Source organism: Siphateles boraxobius, unplaced genomic scaffold (genome assembly GCF_051911475.1).
Source record: "Siphateles boraxobius isolate OS27281-9 unplaced genomic scaffold, OSU_SipBor_1 41, whole genome shotgun sequence".
NCBI classification, from domain to species: domain Eukaryota; kingdom Metazoa; phylum Chordata; class Actinopteri; order Cypriniformes; family Leuciscidae; genus Siphateles; species Siphateles boraxobius.
This window is the reverse complement of record NW_027509042.1, coordinates 12,599,921-12,626,749: the sequence shown is the minus strand read 5'-3', so window position 1 is coordinate 12,626,749 and position 26,829 is coordinate 12,599,921. Positions and strand designations below refer to the sequence as shown.

Sequence of the window (26,829 nt, the reverse complement as noted above, 5' to 3'; positions counted from 1 at the left end):
GCGTTTCTCCACAGGGTTATCCCACTCCACACTGAAGGTGTATGTGGCGGCCTTATCTGCTTACCACGTCCCTTTGAGTGGAGCTTCTCTCGGGAGACACCCACTTGTAACCCGTTTCCTTCGTGGCATTTTGAGGCTGAGGCCAGCAGTTCGCACGAGGGTGCCGACCTGGGACCTGGCGGTTGTTCTAGAAGGTCTCTCTCTAGCACCGTTCGAGCCCATTGAAGAAGTTTCGGAGAAATTCCTCACTCTTAAAACTATCTTTCTTCTGGCTATATCTTCATTAAAAAGAATGGGAGATATCCAAGCTCTGTCGGTCTCTCCCTCGTGCTTAGAATTTGCACCAGGCATGGTGAAGGTTTTCACCCTCCCTAGGCCGGGATAGGTTCCCAAGGTACCAACCAATGTGGTCAGGCCTATTGTACGGCAGGCTTTCTGTCCTCCTCCATTTCTGACGTCGGACCATGAGAAACTAAATCTGCTTTGCCCTGTTAGGGCCCTAGATGCGTACTTCCACAGAGCTGTCCTGTGGAGAAAGAGTGAACAGCTATTCGTTTGCTTTGGACCCTCTAAGAAGGGCTCTCCAGTATCTAAGCAGAGGTTGAGCAAGTGGGTGGTCGAGGCCATCTCACTTGCCTACGAGTCTGCCGGTCAGCCTTCTCCTTTGGCTGTCCGGGCTCATTCAACCAGGAGTATGGCTGCCTCTAAGGCTATCCTGTCAGGAGTATCAATCCAGGATGTTTGTGGTGCGGCAGGCTGGTCCTCACCGCACACATTCGTGAAGTTTTATCATCTCGACTTCAGCTCCACTCCAGGGGCGCAGGTGCTTTCGTCCGAATGTGCGCTCTGACTTCACACGACGGACACTTGCTCGTATGGCGACGTTGGTATTAGCGTTCCCAAAGCGTTGTCACGCAGCTCGAGTTCCCTGATAGGGAACGTCTCTGGTTACGTATGTAACCCTAGTTCCCTGAAGGGAACGAGATGCTGCGTGTCTATGCCATACTCCCAGCATGCCCGTGAGCACTTGCTTCAGTCTTATCAGAAGCTGACGCGCTTGTGTTTTGGGGTGCTTATATAGTTTGCTGGTCGATGACGTCACCCGCCTATGACGTTCCGTCTCGCCATTGGACTGATTTCATACGTGCTTCATGACGCACTCACGCAGGGGCGTTCCCAAAGCGTTGTCACGCAGCGTCTCGTTCCCTTCAGGGAACTAGGGTTACATGCGTAACCAGAGACGTTTTGTTTGGCGTGCAGTGATTGTCTCTCTGAGTAAGCATACTAATTCCTAACATGCTGAAATTTGGCCTCTCGTAAACATTATCCAGACCTGGTACTCAGTTCCAGCCAAATCAAACATTCACAAAAAAAAACCAAAAAAAAAAAAACCTGTCTGGTCCCCAGAATGTTGGTGATCTCAGGTTTTACTATCCTTGTGGTCCCCACAATGTAATATAAACCTGTACACACACACACACACACACACATATATATATATATTTATGAGAAACAACTGTTACATTTTAAATTTGCACTTTTTTGATTTGAAATGAGATGTCATGAAACTCAGTTTGTCTTGTCTAAATATACAGTATAGCGTTGTCTTATTTTCCTGTTGGAATTCGCAACAGATGTTTAGTTTTAAGTTCCACTTTTACACAGGTGGTATTCATATGCTGCCTCTAAAGACATCAAGCTAAAGAAATATATAAATAAGACGGATTAGGTGATGTCATGTAGCTCACAGATGTTAGAATGTTTATGCAAAATGCAATTGTTAGAGCTTTCGAGCGGCAATGTAATGCCTTTACTTCATGTGTCATTTTGTCAAGTCACATTTTGAGCTAATGTGTCCTGGAACAACCACTTTGTTCTGCAAATTACGAAGAAAGACAGTCTGTTTACATTCAGATTCCACCTTCCTTAAACCTCCTAGTGTTTTATAGAAATTTGTAGTCAGAGAGGGATTGGTGTTATTGTGTTGGCATAAGAGGTTGATTTCATTGATTTAAGCTCTATAGCTGCATGAATGATTAGTAGAATATTAATCTTTGATGGATGTTTTATCTTGAGCTGGTTAAGGTCATATATTTGAATGCATGTTTTGTTTGCATGGATTTGTTTTGTACATTTTATGCATGATGCTATACATAAAATCTCTGTACAGACTATATATAAAAAATTGCTTCAAACTTTTAGTTAAAATAATCAATCATGAAATCCTTTGATTCCATGGAATCAAAATTGACCTTATTTACTATTTTTTTGTAATTTAATACAATTCTCATTGTATATATATTATTTTAACTAAAATAACGCTCGAAGCAAATTGGAATTGTGCAATTTGTGTGACATTGGCGTCATCAAACCAAACCCCCAAAATAATGACAGGTTCTCAACCACTTCCCTGTCTGCCATTGCTTGACCAAACAGATACACAGAAAAAAAAGTTGCTGCCTTTCATTTTTAAGTACAATCAACTTGGATGTTTAAGGGCGTTTTCACACCTGAAAGTCCGCACCAAGGTCCGAACCAAAGTTCACGTTTGATACATTTTATACTTTCAGAAAGTTTTGGTTTGGTTTCACACTGCAATTATGCGAGCGCACTAAAGAACTATACGTGACATACTAGCGTCCTGTCGTCATCATCTATGTGGGCTGCATCTTGACATTAATTGGTTTGTAAATTGACGTGCGTCTGACGTCAGCGTGTTGTCAATTCGGCAGGTAACTTTGACAACATGAATGAACAGACACATATCGTTGCAACTGTATTGTTATTTTTATGGCATAATTACCTGCAGCACCAACTATAGACAAGGATAGTTGAAAATCGCCAAATGAATGTCCTCGTTGTGCGAACATTTTATCGTCGCCGGCAGGAAAGGAGGAGAAGACTGCAAGCAATCATGTGAGTTCTGGCACCATTAAAAACCTCGTCTCCTCCTCTCCCCATGTGCTACCACGGCTCATTTTTCCTGCCACCTTCTGATTTTTCGGCTATGCGGGAACTACCGGAACTTCCTGTAAAAGGTCTGAAAGTCCGAACCATACAGAAATGCTTTCACACTAGAAACGAACCAAACCTTTGTTCATTTTGGTCCGAACCGAGACTACCTCTTTTCGTCAGACCAAATTTCCATGGTCCGGGAGAGGTTTCACACCTGTAATTTTGATTCGGACCAAACTGAAAAGTCCGAAAGTCCGAACCAAACAAGGTAGGTGTGAAAGGGCCCTAAGTCATTACAACTTAAATTACATTACTCTGACTTAAAAAATGGTTTGAATCTTGTATAACATAAAAAAGTTGAAAAATGCCTAACTTATTCTGATGAGTCAAAGCAATGTAAAAAAAAAATATGCAGTCAAAACTTATTGATCATATAATTTTTTTTACAGTATATCCCCTAAAGTCACATCATTGGTTGAGGTAATGTTGCTGTGGACCTATTGGAATGTGCAAACTGTCTCCATTCATTGTAATTAGATGGAAAAAGCAACCAAGTATGTAGGCTATACGTTTTCAGTAATGTGACAAAATTGTAATTGTCCATGTCTCGAAATAGATGTGTTTACATGATGGTTTCCTGTTATTGCCTAATGAGGCCAAGAGTCCACTTCTGCACTCTGTGTAAACATAGTCGTTTACTAAGAGGTTATAGTGCAGCTTACACTTCAACTTTAATTTGAGGTTATTTAAACAATCTGTGAACAATGTCGCAATTACAGTCCCTTTTTCATACATTCTTTCTATTTTAAATTGGCTGTTCAGCCAGTTGCTTTTGGCCAAACTTGTGTGGTTGCATTTTTCATGCACAAGAAAGCTGTCAGAAAGTCGTGAGTTAATTTTAGCCATTTAGATTTCGAGTTTGTTGCTGAAGTTTCTCAACATGAGGACCAAAGACGTGTCAGTTCTGATAAAGCATGTTGTCATTAAGCCAAGCAGCAGGATAAACTGATCAGAGGCAAAGCAGGTATATGTCCAAATCACCAGTTTGAAAGACACAGAACAGGGAAAAAATAAGTGCTTGTGATCCAAAGCATACCACCCTATTTGTGAGACATGGCTGTGTGCTATGCCCCAGGCATGTGTGGCTAATTCTGTCTCCCTTGACTTTAGTGATGTGATTGCTTATTAATGTAATGTGAGCTGTAATGAAGATGAATGCTGCTAATGCAACCAAGGAGTTTTTCAGAGCCCAATAGGCGAATGGTATTGACTCTTGACCAACCAAATCATTCCCTAATCCAGTTGTGCATGCTTTTCACTCGCTGAAGACAACTAAAGATGGCTTTCACATGCCCAAAACAAACTAAATCACCATGGTCCTATGGGCAAGATTTCAGTCACTCATTGAATGCTGGGGATTTACTGCTAAGTATACTGTGACTTCACTCCAGGGTTTTCGTTATTATATTTAACTAAAACCATAATTTTCATTACTTAAAATAAAATAAACTCCTACTGAAGTAGAATCAAATCTAGAAAAAAAGATAAACAAAAAAAACTTTATGAAAATTATAAAAATAAAAAAATATTCAACATATTAATAAAAGCTATAAATGGCCAGCTTTTTTATATTAAGGTCTGTGATTCTTTCAAGGTTCATCATTTTTGGAAATAAATACTCTTAAATTAAAGCTGTGTCATGTATGTTGCTGGTCTTGTTCATGCTTTCATATCTTTTATTTTGAAATTTGTCTAAGTCTTGTTTTCTGGTTTGTCATGTGACTCCCTTGTCCCTCATGTGATCATGGCTGTGTCTGAAATCGCATACTCTCTTGAGTAGGTGCTTATTTTGAATAAGTAATTACTTCATCATGACTGCTAAGAAAGTATGTTTCATATAGTATGAATGTGTGTAGTACAAATGTAATCTTACATTAGCCATGCTGTCATTATCATATGATCTACCAGCGTCAGTTATGTCGCTGCACTGCCATTTATAAATCCTGTCCCGTGGCCTCATGGGATAGTAAAGTGTACATCATATGCACACTTCAGAATCTCGCCGGAAGAAGTACTGTAGGCCTTCTGGGTACTGTTTGCCTACTTCGGACATGCTTCTTTTGTCACATACTGTTTTTTCGCCTACTAGTAGGGAAGTATGTGATTTCGGATGCAGCCAATGTCTTGTGCTTACCTTATTTAATGTGTCATGTTCTTATTGGTTTATCGTCTTGATTGTTCACAAGTATTTCTTGTTAGTCATTGGCTCATGTATTTAAGCCCTCATGTTTGCCCCGTTACTTTGTTGGGTATTGAAGTAAGTTGCTGTCTTGTGTTTCATGTGTCAGGTCATAAGTCTAGTCAAGGATTATGATTATGGTTTATTAAGTTTTGTATTTTGTGTATAGTTTGTTTCATGCTTTGGATTTTGGATTTTCGTTTTTCATCATATTAAATAAACTGCACTTAGGTTCATTCGGCATCACCCTGTTACAAGCTGACTGTTTGCACTTTAGTCTTATGGTGATTCTAGATGGGTCATAAAAATAATCACATTTTATTTGCTCATGGTCTGTGCTGCTGCTGTGATAAACCAACAACAAAATGGCCCTATTTGTCCCTTCGTGGGCTGCGATGTAAGCATCAAAATATATTTTAGGGATCATGTGTAGATTGTAACATCATCATATGCGTTTCCTAATTTTAGCATTAAGCAGTTGTATAATTTACATTGTAGTTTAAATTCCCTTTGCATTCTCTTCTCTTTCACAGCTATAATTGCCTGAACAGTGCGTATTTAAAAGAGTCACAGCTTCATCAGGGTTGTCCTGATTTGTATTTACATTATTTGTGGTATTTGTAAATGCAATTAAAGACTTTATCCTGTTACTGGCTTGACATTTTACTCTAATGATTATATCTATTCATGGAAACATCCATTTATGATTTGACATATTCATATCACTGAAAGAATTTCCAACTTTTACAGCTGTATTCATTTAGCTGTGCAGTACATTGCAGCCAACCAAGCATATATGCAAAAAGCATGGCTTGATTTTATGGAACATTGAGATTTATCAGAGAAGAAATGCACTGTTATTTGGCACAGTCTTACAGTGACCCATTATTTTTGTATGATTTGAAGTGTGACTGAAATTGTAGCAGGTTTCCCAGTTAAGAAACCGCAAATGTAGATATGAAAATTTCTGAACATTGTAATGCAATGAAAGAGCCTTTATGTCTGCAAGACTGGATAAGAAAGATGTGGGGGATGCCTTTGGATGGCATTCAGTGTCATTTTACTTCATTAGAAACCTAACATAAAAACTAGCGAGAAGAAGTCAATCTTAACAGCTGTCCAGGGCTTACAATAGGCTTTTGAAATCAATGAATGACATTAGTTCTGTTCCAAAACCTACTGAACTGCCTTGCTGCCTACTGCCTACATAAGCAGCAATTCATTTCAATAGTTATAACCGTTAACATGTTGCTAAGGTAGTGGCACAACACTATAATAAGCATAAATATTTTTAATTACAATGAACGTTTCATCAATTTATTTTTTATACTGTGTTGCGTAGTTCTCAAGAACCACAAAGTACTTTAAATTGCTGCGTCCAAAAGCTTAAAAATACTGCCTTCTGAGGATGCATTCTAAGGTAGGAATCCAATGTTAGCTTCACTTCCTGTCTCCTGAGATACCTTCATCTGATCGATTTTTGAAGGCAACATAGATGTGTCCTTTGCTGCTTTTGATGTCCCACAATCCTGTGAGCTCCACACTGTGACATTTGAGCTAAAAAATAAAGATGACATCTGAATGTTGCATGTGTGTTTGTGTGTAATGTGTGTTTCATTTGGACAACGTTTATTTGCTTGGTTATGATCAAAACTCTCTCTATTTTGTTGCATTAAACTATTATGCCTCAGAAGTCTGTCTCAAATCAGTTTTGTGGGGTAACTTTTTGCGCAACGTCATTGCCTGATAGGGCAGAGAGACAACAAGTCAGCTGCCTATAAGCTTTCAGACTTGTCTGTCTTTTATGTAATTCTGGCATGCACTGGATGCCCATTATGCTTTGTCCTTTGTAATTTTCTGTGATGTACAAGTAGGTTTTGAAACTAGAAATTAGAAGTAACGAAAGGCCTCACTGGTTGAAACACTTGCTCCCCGAACTACGAACTATGTAACTCTGGCGCACATACTAACAAAAGGCTGTAATACATTTTCATAAATTACTCTATGAATAATGCCCCTTTTGATATTATAAGGCTTCACAGATAAATAACTGATTGACTGGAGTGCCCATCTTCCCTGCACAGTACAATATGGCTCCTATTCTTCAGCATGATAGGCTAAAAGCCCATTTGTCTATTTACATAGATTTGTGACACTGTGGTTAATGATTTCATTCAACTCAATACTTTTCTCCACGGCGCTTATTCTCTATGGGGCACACAAAGCCTATGTTCCCTTAGCATGAATGTTATTTATAAGGATTGGATGTGTTAGAAAAAGAACATGATGTTATTCTTGAATTTTAAATGGAAAACTTAATGAATTAATAAATCCTGGCTGCTAAACCCAGTGCTGGCGAACAGAATAGGACAATGAGGTGGAGACAGCAATTGGAGCAGTCTCTCTGTTTATAAGCTGATAAGTCATGGACTGATGATTCCATTCCTTAATTGTGAAGAAAACTCATTTTAGCCTCTGGCTGAAGAGGTGGGTTATTAATTGATCTTGTAATTAAAATAACATGTTATACTTGTTGGGAGGATAAAGGTGCAAGACTATATAAATCATCCCTTTCTCCAAAGCATCTTTGTTACATGTGATAAATTAATTATTGTTGGATGGGAGATGTGCCAGTTAGTCATCCTGTACATCCACCCGACACCAACATTAGTGAATTTTAAAGTCAGACATGCTGTAATATTATAAAAACTATTAAGAGGAAAAATAATAAACTGGATTACCATGCAGTTTCAGTTAACGCACTAACCTCTGGCTTCAGTGTGATAATAGAAAATCCTATTTCACTTTAGATTTGTTTTCCCATTGAAAGATCAGGTTATACCAAGTCTAGATTGATCCCAACAATAGAAATAGTATTCAATAGCCGTCTATTTTGGATTAGTCAACCTGCTTTTTTTGTATGTGTCAAATCTTTGCATGAAAGAAAAATCACTAAGGCGCTTAACCCTAGGGAACCTTGTTTGGCATATATTGATGTATTCACTGATTTGTGAGATGCTGTGTTCACAGGTATTCTCAAACATAATCTCTACCTTGTCATTTTAATTTGCGTTTGTGATCAAGCCACAACTGGCAAATTTGTCAAACAGTAAGCCCCGCAGCATTCATTTTTCATGCCAACTTTGCTATTTTCAGACCCTCCCATCTGGTACAAGCTTAGAAACTCACCAATGATTTACAGTTGCAATCTTTTGTTATGAAGCCTGTAAATGACTAGGATTGTAGGGCTTTTGTGTTTTTTACACCGTGATTTAAAATTAGTGAATGCTGTTATGTGATTGGTATAATGAGAGCTCCTTAAAAGACTAATGTAATTGTAACTTAGAAGCTCTGAATAGCTGTGAGAAGATTCTTGTTATAAAAACAGAAAATGGTCTTTATTCACAATCAGTCAAATGAGAATTTTTTCATTTGGCATAAGTTCTGAATTTATTTATTTTTGACCAAATATAGTTTGTTTCTTTGTTAGTTTCCCCCCAAAAAATATATTCAGTAACTCGCTAAAACATTCACTTCGTTTTTACTATAAAATATATTTTTGTTGTTTGAAATTAGATGACTTTCATGAATTCTGTCCCTCCGGACCCTTTATCACTGCAGTATATGTGCTCAAACGATTTTAATTAATATGAAAAGTTGTGGTTGCAGTTGTGGCTAATGCTTTGTTTTCCACCCTGGGTAGTTCTTGCTAATGCAGCTTTATAATGAACTGGATCATCCCTCAGTGAGGACAGATGCAGTGGTTTGTTAGATACGAGAAGTTAGCTGTGTGGATATATATTAGAGCCAGCTTCTCTTGTGCTATTAGGCAGCCTGCCAAGGCATGCCAATAGCTTACAATACAGCACAAATCTCAGTGATGAATGACACAGACAGATACATACCATATCTCACCCTCAGCAGATTCCAGCCGCTCTCAAATCTCTGTTTTTATGTGCAAAACACATAAGCTGAATTAACTTGAAATCCACATGTGTAACCTCCAATATGGAGGTGTTTTTTGCAGATTTGAAGCATGTACACACATAACAGACGCATAGATGTTTCTAGTAAAAGCACTCTTGGATTCTTTACGTTGGCTCTATATGCAGAGAATTTTTTTTTATTCTGCCTCTGAATGCCATATTATAGCATCCAAATCCATTTACAGTAAGCTCACACTGATTAACGGGACAGAGAAGGTGTGAAATATTGCGACTACATCCCAACTGAAATGTCAGGTAGTGTGGCAAATGTTTGAAGTGAACAGACCTAGATATTTTGTTTTCTGTTAAAAAATGAACTTGCCATCACAGATTCGAACACTTTCATACCACCTGACTGACACTGATTTGAATTGCCAAAATTATTTTCTCTGCAGAGACTGGCGGTTCTAAATATGCATTCGCATATAATGAATTGCGTTTGACACCTGATGCCAAGTTACTACATGTACAATATATGTATATGTAACTTGGTATATAAAAACTCGATATCATGTGCCCAGTTTTCACTATCTAATACCCATTCCTTCCTGTTCTTTTCTTTGAATATCATGTTCCACTCAGACACAGACATACTGTACAGGTACATCAGATTACGGGAGTAAAAGTGGTTGCGAACAACATTTTTATTTAAAATTATCTGTATTCTCAGCCTTGTCCTTTGGGCTCAGAAGTCATTTGTCCTCGGCTTTGTCATCAGCAATGTGTTCCTTTAATCTCTTATTTTATGTTATCCTTATATTTTATGCTAGCGTGCTTCTGTGATGCTCTAGTTATGCAATGCTCCCTAGGCATTTTCATGGGCTGATGCCTGTACTGTAAATGCATGATCCAGCCAAAGCACAAGATTCATCCGTTGCCACACAGACAGACTTCTCTTCCAATATATGCCAAAAAAATCTGCATTCAAGCAGTGTTGATGTGTCACATTGCTATTTTCATTCCTTCCCAGGAGATTGTGGAATGAAGAAATGATGAACAGCACAGAATCACAGAACAAAATATCTCAACGCAGTGATTATAGTGATGGATATCCATATTCTTTATTCACAGTTCTCGCAGCCATGAAAACTTAGATATTTGAACATTCTGATTTCGTGGCCTGAGTAAAAAAACTATTAACATTTTATTTAGTGAATATTATTTAGCCTTATTTAAGTAATTGATACCTAATATACAAAAAGTTATCCCTGTTAAAAAATCATTATCTAATATGAGTTAATTTTGATATTATGATATTTGTTTTTATTTTTATTTTTATTATATTAGGAATGATGCACTGGCTGGTCAGCATTTTAAAATCTTTTCATTGTACATGTGACAATGACAATAACATTTTCTATTATATATTCTATTCTATAAACAAATGTTATTGGAAATACTATACAGTTTTTTTCTGACTAATTTTTCTCTCTCACATTGAGTCATCAACCATAAAAATAGTGAGTTTCTTCCCTCTCATACTTACTGTTTGATGGTTTTTTTAGTATTATTGATTTTTTTATGTTGTAAATTAGTTTTCCCCTAACACTTACTGGAAGATGCTTTTATTTTTTAAATGTTGCAAATTAGTTTTCCTGATATGTAAAATGAGAGAAACTCTCACTTTCGTGTACAGTGTAGGGAAGCTCATGACTACATATTTGTTAAATGATGTGACATATCTGTGTAAAGTAACTATATGGAGCCCTAAGTCTAAGAACATCACTTGTTACTGTTATCAACACTGTAGTGTGACGGCAAAAACCACAGAAGCAATAATGCAAGTGAAGAATCTTTAATGTAACGATCACGGTCAGATGACACAAAACAAGACTGGTAGCGCAGGGACAAGATGGTCAGGGTCCCAAGTGAAGAGTCTTGAAGTGAAGTGAAGTGAAGGTCCAGGTGAAGTGAGGTAATCCACGGCAGTGATAATCCCAGGGAACACGAAACAAGACACGAGTTGACACGCCGACAGGAAAGGAATAACCACACACACAACGAAGGACATCCAACAACGATCTGACAATGAGAGTACAAAAACAGTGAGTATAAATAGGGAATGGGATGAGCTGCAGCTGGTGGGTGGATAATGATCAGCTGGAGCGCTGATCAGCAGGATCGCTGATCAGCAGAATGGAGTGGTGACGCCCACTCACACACACCCACACAGATAACAACAGAAACACGAGACAAGAAGGAATCAATAAATTTATGAACCGTGACAGTACCCCTTCTCCTAGGAACGCCTCCTGGCGTTCCCAGACTCCCTTACCTGTCGATTGTAATCATCAATAAGGGAATGATCCAGGATGTCTCTAGCCGGTACCCAACTTCTCTCCTCCTGACCGTAACCTTCCCAGTCCACCAAGTACTGGAATCCGCGTCCCCTCCGCCTTGAGTCCAGAATACGATTTACCGAATAAGTGGGTTCCCCTTCTACGAGTCGCGGCGGGGGAGGAACCGGGACTGGCGGATTAATCCGAGAATAAAACACGGGCTTGATCTTGGATACATGGAAGGCGGGATGAATCCTCCTGTACACTGGAGGCAATTTGAGGCGGACTGTCACCGGACTAATGATCTTGGTGACAGTAAACGGGCCAATGAATTTGGGAGCAAGTTTGTTAGAAACGGAGCGGAGAGGAATGTTCTTAGTAGAAAGCCACACTTTTTGACCAACGACGTATACGGGAGGCTTTGACCGGTGGCGATCGGCCTTGGCCTTGGTGCGCTCCCCCACCCGGAGTAGAGTCTCACGGGCTCTAGTCCAGGTGCGGTGACACCTCTGGACAAAGGCGTGGGCGGAGGGAACCGCGACCTCGGATTCCAGACTGGGAAAAATAGGTGGCTGGTATCCTAAACTACATTCAAACGGAGACAGGCCCGTAGCTGACACTGGTAACGTATTGTGGGCGTACTCCACCATGGACAGTTGTTGGCTCCAAGAGGAAGGATTCTTGGAGACCAAACATCGTAACACCCTTTCCAGATCTTGGTTGGCTCTCTCGGTTTGACCATTGCTCTGGGGATGAAACCCTGAGGACAGACTAACAGTCGCTCCCAGTAATCTACAAAACTCTTGCCAAAATTTGGACACAAACTGGGGTCCTCTGTCGGAGACCACGTCTGTCGGGAGGCCATGAATACGAAAGACGTGATCTACGACTATCAACGCTGTCTCCTTAGCTGAGGGTAATTTGGGTAAGGGAATAAAGTGAGTCGCCTTCGAGAATCGGTCCACCACGGTTAAAACCACCGTGTTACCCTGAGAGGGTGGGAGGGCGGTGATAAAATCTAGAGCGATATGGGACCAGGGTCTCGAAGGGACAGGCAGCGGTTGAAGGAACCCATCTGGGGGTCGATTGGAAGTCTTACCAGTGGCACAGACAGAGCAAGCCAAAACAAAACTGTGGATGTCACGAGCCATACGTGGCCACCAGAATCGTTGCTTGGCTAAAAAACTAGTACGGTTAACTCCCGGATGGCAAGCCACGTTGGAACAATGAGCCCACTGGATAACGTCAGACCTTAATTCCTCTGGCACAAATAAACGGTTCGGTGGGCAGGCGGGCGGAGGCATTACCCCTTCTAAGGCCTTCTTGACCCTCGATTCGACCTCCCATACGAGTGTGGAGACGAATAGATTCCCCGGTAAAATGCACTCGGGAGTAGACGGGCGTTCGGATCGATCAAAAATGCGCGACAAAGAATCGGGTTTGATGTTTTTGGAACCCGGGCGGTACGAGAGAGTAAAGTCAAAACGTCCGAAAAAAAGTGCCCACCGAGCCTGCCTAGAGTTCAATCTTTTGGCAGTTCTGATATATTCCAAATTCTTATGGTCGGTCCAGACGATAAAGGGTACCCCTGACCCCTCCAACCAGTGACGCCATTCCTCCAACGCTAACTTGACTGCCAACAACTCCCTGTTACCAATATCATAATTGCGTTCGGCAGGGGATAAACGATGGGATAAAAACGCGCATGGATGAACTCTGTCGTCTGTGGGAGAATGCTGAGATATCACCGCTCCTACCCCCACCTCTGACGCGTCGACCTCCACCACGAACTGCCGTGATGGATCAGGGGTAATCAGGATAGGGGCCGAAACAAAGCGGTCCTTCAGTTTGGCAAACGCTGTCTCAGCAGCGTCTGACCACCTGAACGCAGTTCTGGGGGAGGTCAAGGCGATCAGAGGCGAGGCTAGTTGGCTGAAATTACGAATAAAACGCCGGTAAAAATTGGCGAATCCCAGAAACCTCTGTAGGGCCTTACGGGAATCCGGGATTGGCCAATCTACCACAGCCTTAACCTTCTCGGGATCCATGCGAATTCCCTCAGACGACACAATGTATCCTAGAAATGGAACAGACTGTGCATGAAAAACGCATTTCTCCGCCTTGACAAAAAGCCCATTCTCTAGCAGCCTCTGAAGCACTCGCCGGACGTGCTGCACGTGTTCCTGGAGAGAAGATGAAAATATCAATATGTCATCCAGGTAGACATAAATGAACTGATCGACCATATCTCGCAGCACGTCATTGACGAGAGCCTGGAAGACTGCTGGGGAGTTGGACAGCCCGAAAGGCATGACCAAGTATTCAAAGTGCCCCCTAGGGGTGTTAAAAGCAGTCTTCCATTCATCCCCCTCTCTAATGCGGACCAAATGATAAGCACTACGTAGATCCAATTTCGTGAAGATAGACGCTCCCTGCAACCTCTCGAAGGCTGAAGACATCAACGGCAAAGGATAGGTATTCTTTACCGTGATGTTGTTCAACCCTCGGTAATCAATGCAAGGTCGCAGAGATCCGTCCTTCTTCCCCACGAAAAAGAACCCCGCCCCCGCTGGAGAAGAAGAATGACGGATGAACCCAGATGCTAGAGAATCAGAAATATATTTCTCCATAGCCTCCCTCTCCGGGACAGAAAGTGAATATAACTTGCCTTTAGGCGGAGACTTACCTGACAGCAAATCTATAGCACAGTCATAGGGACGATGAGGAGGTAGAGAAGCAGCACGAGACTTACTGAACACTTCCTTCAGGTCTGAGTACTCCGCGGGCACGTTAGATAAATCCACTGCCTCCTCCTGAAACACAGAGACAGCAACAGACGAACAGGCAGACACAAGACAGGACTCATGACATCTACCACTCCATTCTAACACAGATTTCTTTAACCAGTCGATCTTGGGGTTGTGTTCAGTTAACCAAGGGTGTCCGAGAACGATGGGTGCAAGTGGTGAGTTCATGATATAAAAGGAACATGTCTCAGTGTGGTTTCCAGATGTGGTGAGTGTGATGGGTCCGGTGATGAGGGAGATGGTAGGAAGATCTTGACCATTGAGTGCCTGAACTGCTATTCTGCTGGTGAGTGGTAGAAGGGGAATGTTAAATCTTAGAGCAAAACCATGGTCCATGAAGTTACCTTCTGCCCCAGAATCCACCAGTGCCTGACAGTCGTGATTGTTGCCTGACCATCTTAGTCTTACCGGGAGGAGGGTCGATGTAGATGAGGACTTCGCAGCGGAGATCCCACCCGACAGTAGCCTCAACCTTACTGTCGGGCTTGGCCTTTTACGGGACAGTTGTAGGCGAAGTGTCCCGCGGCCCCACAGTAAAGACATAGTCCTTGGGATCTCCGCCTCTCCTTCTCCTCCCGGGAAAGCCGAGCTCGCCCGACCTGCATGGGCTCGTGATCGTAGACGGGGCTGACCGCGTCCCCGCCGCTGGATCGTGGGCTCTCAGCTCCTCCCCTGGCCCGATTCGTGGGTGCTCTCCGTTCCACTCTCGATAAGCGTGCGTCCACACGAAGGGCCAGATCCACGAGTCCGTTGAGAGATGTTGGGAGATCCAGGGCGTAGATCTCCTTTTGAACGCGGTCAGCCAGCCCATGCAGGAACATGTCCCACTGCGCCTCCTCGTTCCAGTGACACTCTGCCGCCAGGGTTCGAAATTCGATGGAGTAATCCGATACTGATCTTTCCTCCTGTCGTAACTCTGCAAGCATCCGAGCCGCCTCTCTCCCGGCAACCGCCCTGTCAAAAACCCTTTTCATCTCGGCGGAGAGTGTCTGGAACGAGGCGCAGCATGGATCCTGGTTCTCCCACACCGCCGTTCCCCAGAGAGCAGCCTTCCCAGTCAGTAATGTGAGCACAAAAGCCACCTTCGAACTCTCCTGGATAAATGTGCGAGGCTGCAGGGCAAAGTGCATAGAGCAACGTGTTAGAAAAGCACGACAGAAACTTGGCTCACCATCGTAGGTCTGTGGGATGGGTAGGCGGGGTTCTGACTGGGAGACTCCCTCAGCTGGAATGAGGGGAACGGCCGGTGCGGGGGGCGCAGTGGGATCTCGTAGCTGTTGTATCTGCTGGGTGAGCTCGGACACCTGCGCCACCAGTACTTGGACAGCGCGTCCCGTCTCATTAAGGTTCCTCTCCTGGGTCTCCATGCGCTGAATGCTGGAGTTAATGAAATCCTCCAACGGGCTCACCTCACTCGCTGCTTCCATTACTGGTCAGATCGTTCTGTGACGGCAAAAACCACAGAAGCAATAATGCAAGTGAAGAATCTTTAATGTAACGATCACGGTCAGATGACACAAAACAAGACTGGTAGCGAAGGGACAAGATGGTCAGGGTCCCAAGTGAAGAGTCTTGAAGTGAAGTGAAGTGAAGGTCCAGGTGAAGTGAGGTAATCCACGGCAGTGATAATCCCAGGGAACACGAAACAAGACACGAGTTGACACGCCGACAGGAAAGGAATAACCACACACACAACGAAGGACATCCAACAACGATCTGACAATGAGAGTACAAAAACAGTGAGTATAAATAGGGAATGGGATGAGCTGCAGCTGGTGGGTGGATAATGATCAGCTGGAGCGCTGATCAGCAGGATCGCTGATCAGCAGAATGGAGTGGTGACGCCCACTCACACACACCCACACAGATAACAACAGAAACACGAGACAAGAAGGAATCAATAAATTTATGAACCGTGACATGTAGTGGAAATTTCTTTTCAGCTCTCAGATAACATGAAACGTATAACACAGAAGGCCTGTAGAACTTCATACCTTCAACTGTGGGGCTATAGAAGAGAATGTCAAAAATTCAATCAGGAAAAAATAGTCTGAACACAGACCTCAATAACTTGCAGGTGATTTTCAAAGAACGAGTTGCCTGGAATATAAATGCCCCCCACTCAAATTCAGACATAGCAAGTAATTTAACGCTAGCTAGAAAGACATAAGTGGATCACCTGCTTGAAGGGAGTTATTTTCTCTTTTTTTTTTTATTATTGTGTTCAACTTAGTATTCTGTTCAGGGCTGCTTTATTTGTGTGTATATTAAGTATGGTGTCATTTCTTTCATAGCCTTGTTCTATATGTCCTTTTGAGTTTGATCACATGTCATTTTTGTAGCTTACTCTGTTTACTCATGCTATAAGAAATAATGTACAATGAAGGTTTATGTATGATAAACATTTCTTTTTTTTTCCACTGAGAGAGATTATTGCTTCTTGACTAAAAATTCAGGCTGTAGTTAAAGCTTGCTCACCGACGCCGCTAGAGAGATTTACACTGCATTTGTGAACATGAAAGGAACCTCATTTTACATGAACATATTCAGAGAACCTTCCTCAGCTCCACAGCCTTTGAACAGCCATTAAACAATTTATCACTGAGCAGTTAATTTCTTTTCTCTAACCCTTGGGACAAATGGTATTTGTCAGCATTGCACCCATAAGATTTACACGCATTGACCACTCTGAATCTTGTTGCTAATTCATTTCTGCCTCTTTTCACACGACTGTAAATGAAAACTTTGCATTTTTTTGAAGGCCTTTCCTCTCAGGCTCGAAGGGTTAGTTTATTTGAGTTCGCTCATGTGTGTTCACTCTTGCCCTAAATCACGTTGGTTTTTATTTTCTTTCTGTAGTTCCTCCAGCAATCCATGAGATGAAAAGTCACGGGGTTCGACCCGGTCAGATTGCCCTGCTGAGATGTGAGGCAGCAGCTGTCCCCTCTCCAGTCTTTGAGTGGTACAAGGGAGAGAAAAGGTAAAACCAAGAGTGATAGATGATAAAAGCATTCATTTCATTAGCTTAGCTGTACAGTGATCATTTATCATACATTATGCATTTTAAGTGAGTTTATTTGTGATTCAGAATGCCCACTACGGAGATGATTAATGATGGTCGAGTCTGCCTTTTGTGGCAAGTGTGCCTTTGCAAAAAGATGTAATATTCTGATCAGTATTCATTTGCAGTCACTACATTTGTTGAATCCACAGAATAATTACTGTACAATCAAACTGTACACTAGTTTTGAGAATTTTGCCTAAGGTTTAATCACTGAAAGTTGATCTAAAGCTGAATTACAGTCTTTAGTAGTGTTAGTTTAATAGCTATGGATCTGCAGCTTATCAAATATTACAAAGTGTCTTATTAAAGAGTCTTAATTCCGAAAGATAGTGACTCTTGGCACAGCATAAGCTCATGAAAATCACTTTTGCAACTTAACCATCATTTTTAACTTTTAATTAAAGTCATACACTTCTGGCAAAAATAGTCTAACTTTCTAAAAGAGCTCTGAGTCAAACTGTAACATTTCACCAATACAAAAGGATGTCTTGACTGATCAGTCAGCATTATGTATTATTTTAAGAGTTGGTATAAATATACTGTAATAACAATTTATCAGTCTTTAGCGGTTTTGGAGGGCAGGAGGGTACAATTATTTTTCATGCCCAATAAAGTGCTAAAATGAGGACTCTCCAGAAGGAAATACTAGTGTTTACAAGGCATTGAAGGAATAGTTTTGGGTATGCTTTGGTATAGGCTTTGGTTCTATGGAAATGAAACGTCAAATCACATCTTTAACTCTTCAGTTGTCACGACAGTCTAGTCAACTGTGCACAAGTTTCAACACATAATGTGACTTTCTCTTTTTGCAGTATAATGATGGCTACAGATGGTAGATGGTACAGTAGATGTAAGAGAGATTAGACCAATCACAATTCAATATGCAAATGAATTCAAGAAGGAATGCCAATCACAATTAAGTATGCAAATATTCATCACTGCAAGCACACTGAAAAACACTGGCACACTGCTAACTGTTCCAATTTATTGCCGTTTCGACCTTTCTCTGGAAGTGTCAGTGTTTTATTTATTTCTTTTAGGATTTTTATCATTTTCTGTAAACATTTTGTGGCTGTGCACCAGCATTTTTTTCTACTGTATTGTAGATGTGAATACATTTTTTTCAACATCTCCAATTCTTTCACAGTTGGAGATTTTCAGAATTTAATTAAAAATTTCACAAAGTACACTTCTACAAAAAACATTTTGTATGGAGTCTAGCTGAATAAATAGCAGAAAATTGTGTAAATTCACAAAAAAGTTTTGAGGAATGATTCTATGATTCACTATAACATTTGATTGTTTACAAACAGCCAAATTAATGAAATGTGATGGAATGAGATCTGAGCTTTGCTCAAAAGAGTCATCTTATATTATTTTCTTTGATACAAGTCTACTTCGGAAAACACAATATGTATACAGTCATGTTTAACTAGAAATTGGTACAAACCTACAGTAGGAAGATCTGTTATACTATCTTAACCCTACATTTAATTGTATGTTTGTATAACCTAATTACTAGTAAAGAACATTCCAAGTATTTGCACCAATCAGTGATGACTCAAGTAGTGGTTCTTGAATTTAAATACCAAATTACCCCATTACCCGTAATTTACCCACTCTTGCTGAGTATGATCTGAATCAGCCGTTCACACTGTGCTAATTGTAATTATAGGCTTCACTCGATTTATTCAAATTGCAAAGGAGGCTTATTGGCATTGGGTCTGTACTCTGTTTAATCTAAGGCTTTACATTGAACATTGTTGCTAAACTATCTGGTTTACTGTATTTTTCTGAACTAATGGTAGTGAGGTACAGGAAAATAGTGAAAGAGAAACCATTCAAGTAATATTGAGCCATTCGAGTAATATTAAGGAAACCAAAAGGATTAATGCAGAGAAATCATGAACTACTTTAAAAAAAAAAAAGATATTCATGAAAACTGATAATCATATTTTTATGAGGTAAATATATATAAATATAAAGGTAGTTGGGTCTCGAATTATGTTCTTTTGTGATAGAAATCATTTGCGAAATTGCGACTCCCTAAAACATTCCATTTCCCAGTTGCAATATGTAATTGCTTGTAAGTAGGGATGCACAGATGTACAAAAGCAATTATTTTCACTATCTGCCATTGACCGATTGTTTAAAAACAGTCAATGATCAGGGTCTATTATATCCTGTCAATAAAAATTTGTCAGACTGCAACTCATACTGTGGCTACATCCGAAATCGCATACTTCCCTACAGTGGCGGTTCTAAATTGAATTACACCCTGGGCGAGACCACCTTCGAATAAAACATTAAGAATTATATACAAATAAAATATAGAATAAGTATTCTATAGCACAAATACTTTATCACACAAATGTGAAAACACACTAAAGAGAATCTAATTATTACACTATTGCACAAAGAACAGAACATTGGCTGACATCATGAGGCCATTCTGACTGTGTCATGAATATTTTTCTTGACCTCATCTACAGAGGTACAAATTTAATTTGTCATAAAAATGTCATTGTACCACTGTAGTTGAGGTCAAGAAAAGTTTACATGACTTGAAACTACCTACAGATTTGAAAATTCCATTGCCTAATTACAGGGCCTAACGTTAACCCAACTGATGGAAATAAATAATAACTGAACTTGTAACAGTTTTGTTGCAAAGCACAATATTATGGTGAAATTATATCTCGTGTTTGTTGACTTAAAACCTAATTATTGTTGTATAAGCATAACAAGCATCAAAGCAAAAAGGCTAAGAAACGTAAGAGACGAGTTACCCACAATTAACATTAGCCCTTCATTCATGACAACATGGATACCGTAATCATACCACAGAGAGAACATGGTTGCATAACTTTATCTTTTGCTAATTTCTCCTCTTCTTCTTTTCTTTTTTTTCTAAATTGTGCACCTGATGGCTTTGACCTTTTCCTGTCCATCTCTGTTTATTTGGCACTCGACAATCAACAGATTTCCCATCCCCCGCCCCCCAACACTGTCGCTCACGTCACGAGTCACGACCAGAAGTCAAGACTAAACCAATTCACCTTGGTGAGGTGACCCAAATAATCGTTTTGTATTACTTATTTTTATTAGCCATTTCACACAAAACAATCAGAAAAACAAAAAATTGCAGGAACTATAGGCCTGTATTTATAATATTACGAATGAAATGTGCGTTATTTTGGAACAAAGTCGAGGTGGTGTGACTGATTTTAGCCCGCTGATTCCATTAGAGTATTGCTGTTACAGTGCTCCTGCTACGCGCTGCCGCGCCGCCTCTGCGTGCGGTGTGTGAACTCTCTAATCTGTTAACATGGGCGCCGAAAAAAATACGCACTGCTAACGCGTGCAGTGTGAAAACGGCGTCACACACGGCACCTTCTCAGCAATCAGGGGCGCCAATTTGCCAATTCCCCACACAGTGAAATGATAGATAATAGAAAACTGCAAATATAAGTATATATTAAGTATAAGCAGATTTTTCTGCTCGTGTCACCCCCCATGTGACATGAAAAAATGCCGCCCCAGGCGACTGCCCGGTTCGCCCTTGCCTAAAACCGCTACTGCTTCCCTACTATATAGTAAAACAGTATGTGACAAAAAAAGTGTCTGAATTCACAGTACTCATAAAAGAGTACCCTAAAATGACCCTAATGCCCTACTACTTTCGGCGAGTTTTCTGATGTGTGCATATTATGGACTCTTTACTATTTTATGAGGCCACAGGAGAGGATTTATGAATGGCAGTGCAGCGACACAACTGACACTGGTAGGTCACATGATAATGACAGCATGGCGAATGTAGTACATCCAGATTACATTTGTACTACACACATTCATAGACAGAACATACTTTTTTAGCGGTTTGAAGTAATTACTTATTCAAAATAAGTACCTATACTCAAGAGAGTATGCGATTTTCCTACACCAAATATTATTTGTATCATGCCTATACCATTCAATAATTGCAAAGAGCTTTGTGCATTGTTACTTCTGATAAGAAACAAAGTGTCAGCTCTTAAATTCTGTCCATTTTATCACGAAATTCAAACCATAAATTGCGCTTTGGCGCTCTTAAAGGGTTAGTTCACCCAAAAAATGAAAATTCTGTCATTGATTACTCACCCTCATATTGTTCCAAACCAGTGAGACAGATATTTTTGATGAAATCCGAGAGCTTTCTGTCCCTCCATAGACTGCTCCTCCATGTCAGTGTGCTATAACAGCGTAGCAGACTGATATGGAGGAGAAGAGATTAATCAATAAAGTCGTTATTTGGGAGGGGGTTATATTAGGGTTGGGGAGTTTGCACACAATAAGTATTCTTGTCGCTTCATAACATTAAGGTTGAACCACTGTAGTCACATGGACTATTTAAAAAAAGTCTTTACTACCTTTCCGGGCCTTGAAAGTGGTAATAACTTTGCAGTCTATGGGGGGACAGAATAGACTATTATCTCTCGGATTTCATAAAAAATATCTTCATTTGTGTTCCGAGGATGAACGAAGGTCTTGTGTGTTTGGAACAACACAAGGGTGAGTAATTAATGAAATTTCATTTTTGGGTGAACTGGCCCTTTAAAAATGTGACGCGACAGATCGCTGTGTAGTGCCTCAGCTCAACTGGCAGCGCGAAGCGTAACTTAAGTCTTTTTTCACTTACGAAAAAGCATGCATGAACATAAAAATGTATCTTGAACGATACATTACAACTTACTGAAATGTATCATGTCTCATATAATCGCTCAATTGTGTTTCAACCACAGAAAGACGTCAATAAGCTTGTGAACAATGTCACATAACGCTGCATTTACCTCAGGAAAGTTACCAATGTTCACAGTTCGTTATAGTTAGCTGTAAAAAACACTAGAGAAGAGCTTATTTATGTTTGAATAATTTTGTCATTAAAATTTTTATGAAAGCTACTTTATGTGCAACTGAGCTGTATAAAAATGTTTTTTTAATTAATTAAACAAAAATCTATTTCGGTCCTCAAAGATAATGTTCCATAGTAAAAAAAAAAAAAAAATATATATATATATATATATATATATACATAATAACCGAAAAGGTGTAGGCTGAAGCCTATGCTTTATTATGCCTACCCTTTATACAAAGGTCTTTTGTTTTAAGAAAAGTTTTTGTTCAAATAAGTGTCAGCAGGAGACAAGCTATTGGAGAGTTGGGGGACAAAAGGTCAGCACATTTACCTGTGAGAGTAACATGGATGACCCAGAGTCAGGACTCTCAAGAGCAACTGCTGCTGAACTTAAGACCTCGACAAAGCTACAAGCCATGTGCAAAATTTTCAGCTTCTGATTTTCCTTTTGGCAATTCCCTCAGGATCAGGGACAATTGTTACATCTTTTTACATTTTCCTTCATAACTCACAGCCTACCATATATCTACCTGCCATATTTTGATGTAAGAAACATTAATATCTGTCAAAAACAGAAAACTTAGACAGGTAATGTGAAAGACATTCACAAGAAATCAGTGTGTTATCATCCTCCATAACAGTGATTCCTCAAAGGAACAATATTGCTTTTTTAATATTTATCTTTAAATAGGTTTCACCTTTATTTTGGTGCTAATTCCTTTACCTTTTTAGGAATTATTCATGTTTAACCCACATGTTCTGACTTTATTGTCTCTCTGTTTGGGGTTCCACACTGAGAGAAAATAATATTTTAGTCAAATAGTAATAACAATAAAACATAAAATACAGTAAAGTAGAAAAAATAGATTTAAACAAATCAATATTGACAAATGGTTTATATCTACAGTACTGTATGTAATCCTATCAGTATATGGTTCTTAAGCTGAAATTTGTTTAGTCAATTAATCCCTTAATGTTTAAATATATACCACCTTTTAAAAGTTTGGGGTCAGTAAAAGTTTAAATGTTTTTGAGAAAAAACTCTTATGATCAAAAATACAGTAAAATAATAAAATTGTGAAATATTAATACAATTTAAAATGTTTATTTACATATTTAATTTATTCGTGTAATGGCTAAGCTAAATTTGGTGCTCAAGAAACATTTCTTATTATCAATATTGAAAATGTTGTGCTGCTTAATATTTTTTTGGAAACTGATTTTTTTTTTTAATCTTTTATAACAATACAAAAGTCTTTACTGTCACATTTGATCAATGTAATCCTTGCTGAATAAAAGTGTTTAAAAAAATCCCCAAACATTTTAGACACTGAAAATATTAGTAAACAATTTTCACATTTAGAAATTGCTAGTCAAATTTTACAAATAATTACAAAGAAAAGGCAAGTAACACATTGAAATAAAGATGAGGTTTTGAAGTAGGGTTTCTCTTGCACAATTTTAATCAACCATTTTTAGCAAGTTCTCTTTTTAAAAGTACATAATATTCCATGTAGTCTTTCAGCATGCATACATGAAAAGAGAAAGTGCTGTTAAAATAGTTTTTGATGGATGGATTGTTAGCATGTCACACTGCAGCACACCGTTGTCACTGCTTGACATGTCATGTCAACTGATGGTCTTATTTCCAGGATTAACATGGGCCAAGGAATAGACATCAAGAACCTCAGCTCCAGATCAGTTCTCACAGTCAAGAACATGACACAGGATCGCTATGGCAACTACACCTGTGTGGCTGTCAACAGGTTGGGAACAGCCAACGCCAGTGTGCCTCTGATTCGTAAGTAACAAGCATCACTCCCCCCTGGTTAACTGTTGTCGTGCTGGTAGTTTTCATACATGCTGTTACAGTCGTCGCAGAGCTCCGCCGAGAAAACACAGTTTTCACCCATCTTTAATACATATGTTGCAGAGGAAATAAGAGAAGACGGTCCTCAAATAGGTCATTGTTTTGGAGCCTGAAGTTTTTCTGTGAAGCATTTTCAAAGAGCTATCGCTCTTAAAATGAGATGCAATTGCTTTGAGCAGTCTGTTTGAAATGCTTAGTGTTTTTTCTGTTTCAGTGGTCGCTGAGTCAATAATAAAAGTGGGCTAACAAGATAAACAAATAAGGAAAAAAACAACAACAACAAAAAAAAAAATAGTGATAGTCTTAAAAGTGGCAGATGGAAAGGTTGAGTACCTTGCTTTTAAATGAAGCATATCAAAGGCCCAGCTGAGATGAAAATTCCAGCATCTTTCACGTTCTACTGAAGACCGACAGTCTGTGATGCGAGAAACCCAGAATAGACCAGAAAGCTGCATCTTCTCCTCCCACCCGAGTTACTTCGTTCTTATTTTCCTCATCGCTAATGAAAAGGAAACCTACCCTACTGTGCTCCTAATGAGAAATGGCAAGCAATTCCTCCACAACACACACATCTCCACATCTGTAGAGATTGCAAATGCACGAGCTGGTCATCGTTGCCTGGGCCTAAATTGCTGTTATAATATTGGTCAATAACTATTGATGAAGCAAAGGTGGATTCAGGGACACATTAATATTTAATGGAGGACCTCAACCTCAGAGACAAGGTGTGGAGTACTAATCAAAGTGCAGTGTTTGATTTTCTCCTCGGCATGAAGAAACCTATCATTTCGCTCTATTTTTAGCCTAGCGTATGATCTCCTCCCTCATATTTTATACCTAATATCGATTGAAAAAGTTTCTTAGAATATTCCCACAGATTTGTTTTGTTGTCCCTGCATCCTAGACATGAAGTATCCCTAGCCAACCACTATAGTCACAGAATTAACTACTTCCCCCCCTATGGAACCGGCTGGGTCATTTACTGTACTGTACGTCTGCCAACATCAAGGTGATTGAGTGCTTTTGGCATCTACAAAGGGTATTTAGCATAGTGAAATGCTCTTTAATAGCAGGGATGAGCTCCCATTAAAGGTCCTCTGTGGCAAGGTGAAAGTAAAGGAGGTAAAGGCCATTTTTCCATTTCGCTAGGACGGTTTGGTAGGACTTGCATGTCAAAATTCATTGTTTATTTTTGGGGGGGGGGGGGGGGGGGGGGGGCGAAATGAAAATTGATTTTGAAATATTTGCTGGCAGTTCTTAAAAGGATAGGTCACCCAAAACCAAAACTTTGGTCATCATTTTCTCACCTTAATTTTGTTCCAAACGGTATGCATTTATTTCTTCTGTGAAAGACAAGATTATTTGTACCTACAGTAAAACTCATTGCGATCCAATGTTGTTTTGGACACCAATTACTTTCTTGAAAGGGATGAAAACATTTGAAAATTGCTACAAAATATCTTCTTTTGTATTCTGCTGAAGACAAAATATTTAACAGGTCTGGGATGACATGAGGATGAATACATAATGACAGAATATTTGGATGAACTTTCTCCAAAATGAACCCTCAAAACAGGTTTTTTCATTGTCACTATATACACCGGCCCAGTGTTCCCACTGAAAGAGAGCTGGCACACGAGTCTCAACTCCATTAGTCCTTTATTGGTCTGAATATTTTATTTCTCATTGTTTTATGCTTCAAGTAAAGTGTATGTTTGAATGTATTCCATAACAGCAGTATTAGACTATTAACTGACATTATGCTTAAGAGATTAAATTTTCATTAAGAAAAAGTGCACTTTCATGAAACGTTGGCGTTGGCATGCACTCTGCTAATGACGTTTGATTCAGATACACTCAGAGATCGAACCACATGTTTAAAACTGCATTATTTAAGCCTTACCAATTGCCAAATGACCCCAATATAGCTAATGGCCTTGGTTGCAATAGTCAGAGACCGTTTCTCTTCTGTAGATATAAAAAATGCATGTCAAAGCATCACACTCAGTCAGTCTTTGTTTTCCCAATGTCTCAATGGGAATTCATTAGTGTGAAAGATATTAACTCTTAAGGATGTGTTTAGCACATATTAGTAATTGGCTATAATAAAAAATAATCTCACAGAATGTTGATTTTTAGTGCATACAATGGTGTAAATTGATAAACGGCCATGAGTTTCTCAGCATTGTGCTATGCTGTCACTGTATAGTAGTTGATATTTTTCCTTCAGTGAGCACACACTCTCAAACGTGACAATGCAAAACTTTCGGTTTTGTGAGGTAACAAATGTCTGACAGTTTGTGTGTCTCTTTTGTTTAATTTCTAAAACCTTCCTGACCATTTTCTGCGAACACCAGTTCACTGAACAGTCTCTTTTGGAAAGCAAAAATCTGCAGGCACTGGGCAAAGGTGATCAATTTAACAAACGGATGTGTGTTTTTTTTTAACAAAGTCTTTTTAATGTTGCTTTGAGAAAAATTGGTGATGCGAATTAGATTGACTTGACATTTGCGTGGCTCTTTCTCCATTACTCACTGTCATCACATTTGATTGGACTTTTGGCGCCTTTGCACCTGGCATTAAAGTGCGTTTTCAGTGATCGGATCACAATCGGATAGCATTTGACCTCATTGAATACACCCAGGACACATTGTGAGCGTATCACTGAAACCACATTTTGAATAAGGTCAGGGACAGCGATAACTACAGTATGCAATACAAGTAGTAAGAAACAT

The 26,829-nt window shown here is 39.7% G+C and overlaps 1 protein-coding gene across 3 annotated transcripts in view; it reads left to right on the top strand.

Moving 5' to 3' along the window:
• negr1 (neuronal growth regulator 1) overlaps positions 1-26,829 on the top strand; it is a 154,561-nt gene that overhangs the window by 79,267 nt on the left and 48,465 nt on the right. For all 3 annotated transcript variants that reach the window (XM_077198471.1, XM_077198469.1, XM_077198470.1), the window contains 2 exons: positions 17,126-17,246; positions 23,877-24,025. In XM_077198471.1, coding sequence (XP_077054586.1) covers positions 17,126-17,246; positions 23,877-24,025 — 270 coding nt within the window. The remainder of the gene's footprint in view (positions 1-17,125; positions 17,247-23,876; positions 24,026-26,829) is intronic.